The sequence below is a fragment of the Dendrobium catenatum genome, unplaced genomic scaffold (assembly GCF_001605985.2).
Source record: "Dendrobium catenatum unplaced genomic scaffold, ASM160598v2 original_scaffold_125814, whole genome shotgun sequence".
Classification (NCBI taxonomy): Eukaryota; Viridiplantae; Streptophyta; class Magnoliopsida; order Asparagales; family Orchidaceae; genus Dendrobium; species Dendrobium catenatum.
Window position 1 is genome coordinate 1 of NW_021444249.1, and position 9,188 is coordinate 9,188.

General features: G+C 32.6%; 1 protein-coding gene across 1 annotated transcript; it reads left to right on the forward strand.

Moving 5' to 3' along the window:
• Nucleotides 1-93: 93 nt before the first annotated feature.
• Nucleotides 94-1,598, forward strand: LOC110101801 (uncharacterized mitochondrial protein AtMg00810-like; the record flags this gene model as incomplete). Its single annotated transcript, XM_028692145.1, has 3 exons — nt 94-930; nt 1,334-1,410; nt 1,456-1,598. Coding segments are annotated over 3 exons (1,057 nt in total), but the record flags the coding sequence as incomplete, so codon positions are not given.
• Nucleotides 1,599-9,188: the final 7,590 nt, after the last annotated feature.

A 9,188-nucleotide genomic window follows, 5' to 3' on the forward strand; every position in this document is an offset into this window, starting at 1 on the left:
TACAGTCGCTCGGTTTTCAATTTAGCTCGGCAGACCCATCGCTTCTCATCCTAAACAAGCATGGAACGACACTATTCATCCTAATCTACGTAGATGACATCCTGATCACCGGAAGCCATACATCCACCCTCGAGGAAATTCTCCAACGACTTAGGTCTGAATTCAAGCTCAAGCAACTAGGCGACATCTCCTTATATCTCGGAATCCAGGTTATTAAAAATCCATCTGGTTATTTCCTGTCTCAAGCACATTACGCACAGAATCTCTTATCTATGGCAGGATTTTCGGACTGCAAACCTTCACCTTCACCAACATCGCCGCGTCTTCCCAAGAATCCAGACAACCAACCATTCGATGATCCTCACTTGTTCCGGAAACTTGCCGGATCACTCCAATACTTGTCCATCACAAGACCGGACATCGCCTTTGCCACCAACAACATATGCCAACACATGCATGCTCCTCGCAACAGTGACTACACAGCTCTAAAACATTTGCTCCGATACCTCAAAGGCACGATAGATTTCGGTCTGCCGATAGCCCCAGGAGCGCTACAACTACGATGCTACACAGATGCCGACTGGGCTGCCGACGTTACCGACCGAAAATCCGTCTCAGGTTTCTGCACATTTCTCGGACCAAACTTAATTTCATGGTCCGTCAAAAAGCAGAACACGGTGGCTCGGTCATCCACCGAGGCTGAATACCGCTCGTTATCAGCCGCTACTTCGGACGTACTCTGGATTCGTCGATTAGCAAATGACCTCGGCATTCCGCAGACTTCTCCTACTACCATTCATTGCGATAACATTTCAGCCATTGCTCTAGCAAATAATCCCATCTTCCATGCAAGGACCAAACACATAGAGATCGATCACCACTTCATACTTGGTCATCTTCAACAACGGCACATTAGCATCGCTCACATCTGTTCAAATGATCAAATCGCGGATATTCTCACTAAGACACTTCCAATTAATAGATTTTTAGAATTACGATCCAAATTGACCATTCGGCTACCGAACGATGAGAATCATGTGATAATAGTCGAAACGTCCTTTGAAATCACTAGACAAAGATATAAGAAGTTAGGATACATAGCTGCAGATAATCTATGAATACGGAATAGGTTCGGAGTCTTACGATCGAGCTCTTCATTTATGTATCCAAAAGCAAGAAGCTACTTCGAAGCGATCAGCTGTAATCGATCAATAAACCCAAGATTTCTTTTCCCATAGATCTTTATTCTCCGTCAAAAAAGCGATATTTATGATTTGTAATTAAATTATCTATCATCTCTCGATCAAACGATCTGAGTTTCTGTCAAAATCAGATGTATCTGATGTGCCATCCGTGCTGTCGCTTTCAATAAAAGATGGACCATCGATCACTGAGGACGATCAGAAACCAGTAAGTATGTCCTGGAATAAGATTTACTCGAGACTATTCTCATAGGGCGATTATTCCATTCTACTATGTGGCGCGATCGGAGAAACAAAAGTTCTAGAATCTCTTGGTAGGGAATGCTCAATCGCTCCCCTTCAGACTGATCACTGTGAGGAAAAATCAAATCAAGAGGATGGCAAATGGATAAAGTGGTATGCCACATGTAACAGAGAGTGCTCAAACTTAAATAATAGAACATTGATTAGTTATGGATCAGCGGTCAATCTAAAAGATACGTATTTTGCATCATAATAGTTATATAAGGTATGTTCCGAAGTAATATTTTCTTCGAGAGATTATGAAGCTATAAGGTGATCTGATTTACGAGAGCTTATATATGATTTATAATTATGGTTAAGGAAATATTAGGCATGACACTGTAAGTGAGACTTAATTTTTTTGCAGGGACCACTTTTTGTGAGTAATATGTGCTTCAGATGATAGCATTAGATAGCAGACTGTGATGGAAAGAGTTGTCATTGACCACTAAATCTGTCATCGACAGCCATCTTACTTCGTTGATGACCAAGAACTTTCGCCTATGATATATACACATTCACTGAAGGATAATTGCGTTACTTATATTAACTATATATACGCGCAACTAGAAGACAAAAGAGATCCTCACGAATATGGAGTCAGTTGTCGAGTCAATGAACTACATAACTAGATACTACGAAGATCAGTTCGATCTAAATGAAGTAGAGTGTAGGTTTTATTTATTTTTTAACCCTCAGTGATTGTTTTATTCATCATATAATATAAGATTTATTTTGGTGTGGGGGGAATGATTAATGATCTCGCTTTAGTCTGAAATTGCGCACAAATAATAAATGATGGCTCATTTGGAACGATATTTCAATGTTAGCAGTTAGATTTATACATAAAAATAAAGTCTTAAGAACCGAGATTGCTTAATTCTCATGCAGAGACTAGCTTAAAGAGAATAACTTTCGAGGAATCTATATGAGTGCTATATTGCTTATGTGTTATTAAACCTACCTCCTAATCAATGACGGAACCTACCGAGTCGTGCTCTTCTAGATGTCATGGAGTTTGATCTGTGACTAAACAACTCGTAGCGAAAGTTTTTCGTGTATAATATGTCTTATCTAGTTTGTTACAATGTGATTAAGATGAATTTATTGTGAACCAAGTCTACGAAAGTCGATATCATTTTCCTTAGTCTATTCTATCTCATGCTATATTAGCTGATATACCAAAGATGATGAATTTTTTTTATCTGTTCTTTTTATTTTAGAACAGGATTGTATGAATTGTAAGATTTCTCACTTGACGCGCTTTTTAAGTATTTTTGTGTTGGAATACATTATTTTCTAATATTCGTTGACTAGCTGTATCTTATACTAATAACATTACCCAGAAATAAAACTAAGATTCCATCATCCTGCTCATTAAAAATACGAGTATGGTAAACACCAGGACCCCGGGACTGTTCGAAACCGGATTTATAACCGTCAAAAACTGATATGTGACGACACATGCAATATCGGCTTTAGTGAAAATACGGCTTTTTCAGATGTTTTAATTAAAAGGTCTCGATACACTCGGACCGGTGTTATATGGCCAATAACATACGATGTCAACCAGTGACACCTGAGGAATGCAGGATAGCCTGCATCGAGAGGTATGTATATGTTATATGAATTTAACCAGGTGAATATTTTCTTAGAAGTCAAACATTTATGTTTTAAATATTAAATAAATTATTTAGTTGATTATATATAAAAGTTATATATGTTCAAATAATAAAATAGCTTTAACATATAAAATATGTTATAACGAGTCTCGCATGTGCAAAACTTCAACGCAATTTATATATAAAAGCCGTCATGCATTAGGATAATTCACATTAATCCATGACAAGATTATAAATGATCTTGGAATGTGGAATGGTGTGTGGAAAACCACAAAAAAGACTCGAAGGTTTTTAAAATATAACAGGATATTACCGTAAGTAGATCCACTGCTTACACTATGGATAGATGAGAATAGTGAAGTAGTCCTAAACTTGCACAGTAAATAAAACTCCATCAACGCACAACTCAATGTCGTACAAAGGCCTCTTCAATGTATAGTTTATTACTTATATATACCTATACAATTATAGTTTTTTTTTATTTAACATTTTTTAATTAATTTTTATAATATGAATGTATTATATTTTTTCTAAGTAGATAATTTATTTTATTTATTTAATTGTGTCTCAACCAGTTTTTTAATCAATATTGATTAATTCATTAGATCTGTAATGACATTGAAGATTTTTCTTATAGAGTTAAGTTATGATAGAATTAATATAAGGAATGAATTGAATTGAAATATATTTGATATAGTATTGTAAGCCAGAAGAGGGAAGAGGGATTACAAGATAAAACTTTTTACTTAACTGTAAAGATTAATATAAATGTATACTAGATTTGTAGACTAATGATTTGGAATTCAAGTATTTGGAAGGTAAGCTATAGTTTCTAATTTGAATATACTTCTTCATATAGCTATTTTCTCGACATCGTTTTAAATACGATAACAATTTTCTGCTATATTTCCTTTTGTTCAATTATATATGTAGTTATATTTTGTCTTATAGTAGATAAGATAATAACATTATATTGGCTATGCGATTTTCGAAAAGTAGATTAACGTCTTATAGTTATAAAAAATATACTTATAGTTAAAATATCAGATAATAATCTTTTCATCGGCCTACTAAAAATAATTCTTTTTACTTCTGATAAAAATGATTAAATATATTTGTCTTTTATAAGATTTTAAGTAAAGAAATTTAATCTCTGCTTCTTACAATAAGAGATTAAAGAATTGTATTATATATATTATTTGTGATGAATGATTCTTAAGATTTTTATAGTAATGTGTATTTAAATAATAGATTTTAAACATATAAATTAACTATATTAATAGTAAATTTGAATAGGAAAGATGTATGAGGTGAAATTTTAATATTATCGGTAGATTTTATTGACTTAGTATGGTATTACATTATTATTTGTATTTATACGTATTTAAATTATTAATTTTGTTTATAATAATTAACTAATATATATATTGGCGTTGAGGATATACTATTCTATTCCGGAATTACTACGTTGAAAACATTACGGTTCTGTCTCAGAATCATTAATTAACTACGGCAGTAAAAAATAGGGTTGAGATGTGTATAGGTTAACTGGATTGTTTAGAATGGACTACTGCGGTCTAAAGATGTATCTCAGGAGTTCTTAGATGTCGCATGGAAGCACAGTCTGTATCTTTTCTATCCTGGTTCGGGATTGCGAGGTGTTCGTGTGTAAATAAGAATAATTGATTGGACACACATTGAGATTTATTTCAACAATATATCAATCATGTTTCATACTTATAGGACAAGGTTAGATTGCCATAAAAGGATTCAACACGCGTATATATTACAAATAGCTTGTATTTACATTTTGATGTTCTACAGAGAGGTATATCCCTAAGCATTAATATAGTATTTATAACCATTATCTATATATCTCTAAACATAATATGCTTTAGTACCTGACATAAAAGTTATCAGGTGACTGACATTTTGTCTTTTGCTCTATAATAATGTAATACGCTATATATATGTATCCTTGAATGCTATTTAGTAACATTTTGTCGTATGTTGTCGGCTTATGCTATATGAGTTTCTTCTTCTATTTGGGAATATATAAATTTAAGATCAATAGTTTTTCATTAGAGTCATGTCATTATTTTTTCTTTGACACAATTCTTAAGCATATCTTTCTCTACCATATTGTGACCTATGTCCTTTCAGGGTACGTATGTCTTTGCCGTGATTTTTTTTAATATGCTCCGTTGCTAATTTAGTTGGTCAAGTTCTTGCTATCCGTTGTTGTCCGAGCTTCTCTCCTTATGTATGTAATGTGCTTAGACCAAATTGTTTTTTCTTTGCTCTCATAGATCGCTACCTCTGAGTCGAATCGTAGTTGATTTATACATAGATCTATATAGTTCTATTTGAGCTTAACGCTGGAGTTCGAGCTCGTGGCTCGATAAACTTGACTCGCATGCATCGAAGTTAAATTATCTAGCGCTTTGGAGCTTGTAACAAATTTAGAGAATATCCAGCTTATATATGGGGTCTGCTCATGGGTGGCTCGGCTTTTAATTACGCTCCTAGACTGAAATAGCAAGATCTTTGGAAGATTGTTAGGTTGTCTCCTATATGCTAAGACATGTTATTTGAAACAATTGATTGCTTAATAGTGCGGTGAGGTTGCTCTTGTGAGAATGTGTAATTGATGAGTAGTTGATGTGGCTGAGAGGGATCTATCCCTGCTTTGCCGCGCACAGTGTGATATTCTATTGGCTCAGTGTCAATAGTGGTTCGTGTAGATTAGTTTCGCATTATTGCTTTCTTTCCTTTCTTGAGTGTGTCTAGAGTTGTTGATTCAATATGGCATTGAGTTGCATATTAGGCCAATCACTTAACAAGGCATATTTCTATAAGCTTGTTGATCTGATGTGTCTCTGAAGAAGACTATAACATTCTCTTCTACAGCAATTCTCAGAAATTGAGATACATTCTAGATAGGTCAAAAATATTTCAGTTTTCGTAGTCTCTAAAGGATTATTGATAAATAACAGGTAGTCTCATTTAAAATTTTGTGTTAACAAAATTAAATTTTCTTTTGGCTTCAAATAAGTGTATATAATAATTTATCAGATTATTAATTAGCTTATTTCTTATTTTAATAATTTTTTTTTATGAATATTTTGGTTTTTTGATTTGTGAAAAAATGTATTCAAATACAAAGAAGAATAAGAAATATTGATCTTAAATGTGATGTCAAATTTTATTAAAATTTTATCCTGAGCATATTTCTTATTAAAAGAATATTAACTTAATTTATATATATTATATTATTATTCTTATTAATTCTTTGCTCATAAAAATTATTTATTTAATGTTATGGCGGAAATAAAAATATAATCTTGTCTGGCAGAGAGAAGATTGGTTCGGATGGATAAAAATTGTAAAGTCATTATATATTTAAAATATTTTAAATTAGTTCTTATTTAACTTAATTTAATTATGTGTGACTTATTTTTATTAATTTTAGATTTGATATCTTAATTAGGGATTTTAAAAGCGTTTATTATAAGATAAGAAGAATTTTTGATATTAATTTTGGAGACTATGTGAACTTCATTAAAAAAAATATCTGATTAAAAATTACATTTTTTTAGATTTTTTATTAATTGTGCTTCGTTTTTCAATCATTAATTTTGTGTATGTAAAATACAGTAAATTTTAATCAACTAATATGTGAAGTTTTCAACCTAAATTTGAATATGACAATTTATGATATGTATCTTAAGGGCTATTGATTGCTGAAAAAATAGATGTAATATTAAACGAAATATTTTAGAATTGTTAGATAGACATAAAGTAAAATGTAAGTAAGTTTTTCTCATTTAGAAATAATAAATGTGTTGGTAAAGTTTTAAATGATGGCTGCTAGTGCGGCGATTTTCATTGACGGACGGTTATGTAGCGACTAAATAAGTTTATATTTTTAAAATTTTTATAATTTTATCATTTATACAAATATAAATGATTTTATAACAATATTATAAAAAAAATCATTTTAATTATATGGATTGAGATTTAGAGTTACTTTCTCGGCTTTGGTAGACTAAAGTGGAGAGTTTAGAGTATATACTGATGAATAAGAGTCTAAAATTTGATAAGTACAAAAAACTTTATCAGGAAAGAAAACTATTGTTACGGCCCAATCAACACTCGAAATATTGAATATTTACGGCGGATCCGTAAGGGTAAAAAGAAAAAAATATCTGAAGTTTCAAGCGAATAATTTTGGAGCACGTGTTACGAATATATTGCAATATTTCAGATCTTGGTCATTTCTCAGAGTTATTTTTTTTTTACTTTCTTTTTTTTTTTCATTTAGTATAATCTTACATTATTATATTATAATATCTATTATATATATTATATATTAATATATAAAAGTATGTTCCAAAAAGTTTTTAATGATGTAGGCGGTGTCAATTTCGGGTCACGGGTTTCGGGTTAGGTGAATCTGGAACTGGACCGGCATGTTCGGGTCAACCTCGATCAGGCCGTTTTTTAAACTGTTAGGTTTTCGAAGCGGAACCCGGGCCGAACGAATAAGCGAGTTGACATAAAATTGCTAGTTTTCGGGTTTAAAAATGGTAATCTTTATGTTTCAGGTCAAAACGGTCTCTGGGTTTCGAGTCATATTGAGTTTTTCGTGTCAATTTCGGATCATTTTCGGGTCATTTTCGTATTGCTCGCCCATCCGACCGACTGATTTAAGGGTTGATTTTGTTTGAACCCAAGCGACAGTTTCAGGTCCGGGTTGACTTTACCGTATTTTTTCGGGTGGATTCGAGTCGTGTCAAAATTGACACTAATGATGTAGAACTTTAATCAAAGATTTTGAAAGTTTGCATTCAATTTGTTATAATAGATAATTATTTCTTTTTTTTAATCAGAATTTTCCAATTATTATTCTATTATTTTATATGTTAGCTATAGTAAATTATTTTGATTAAAAATATTTATGTAGTAATAATGATATTTATTTTTATAAAGATAATGTTCAACTTGATTAGATGATATAGGATATATTCGTTATTATTCCCTAATTTTGATTGCAAGCTGGCAACTAATGAGATGGTGTGTGGTTGGCTTTAATCATTCTGTGGATGATCATTAGCAGCTGCCGCTTATCACCCATGGCTCCAGATATTCGCCGCCACACTTTTTAATGAAATGTCAAATAAAAAAAAATAAATTGCATATGATTGACGTTTAGAGATTGACTGGCTCACATAATCTAACACAGTCGGACTATTTCACGTTGCATTTATTAAAAAAAAAATAATTATATCGTAAGTCGCAACTATTGTTGCACGATACGCCTATTTATAAGTGTTTTTATGCTATATCTCGGATAGGATACGCGCTCCGATACGCCGGATCGTGTCGGATTGGTATGTGTGTCCAATTAAAAATATTATTTAAATTTGTCGGTCATGCAGTATCAAGATAGGTGTCTATTATAAAAATAGACTCAAATTTGCCTATTCATTTTGGCTATTCGCTCGAATATCTTTTCATTTTGCGGCTAAATATTCGGCGAGCGTAGGTTTTCGTTCGCATAGGTGTTCATGTCTTCGTTATAGTCGAGAGGAGTGGTTGATGGACGCGAGCTAGAAGTGGACAGGATCATCCTTCGATCGACAACGATGCTTGAAGATCGAGCATTAAAGCGCAGAATCCTTCGATGACGGGCGACTCGACAACACAAATAGTGAAGGGCGTGAGCATTGAAGTTCGTTCTTCATTCTAAAGTTTCTTATCGTAAGCTCGGTACCTGACTTTGGTACGCTCAGTCTCGATAACACACTGTTTTTTCTAATGGCAGGAAAAGTCTAATGGTGGTTCATTATTCTTCCATTCTAATTTTGTACCTAATCAGTTGCTTATATGAATCAATAAAAAAGTTCATTCAAATATGAGAAGTTTCGGATGGGAAGAAGAAAACGAGGTGTGGCGGGGAAAGGAAAGTTTTATTATCAATGCTTATTTTAAGATATACAAGTTTTTGGAGTGCAAGTTTAAAATAAGAATGTTTTCAGATTACGAATATATGTTGTACTTCACTCCTCTCAATTGATTC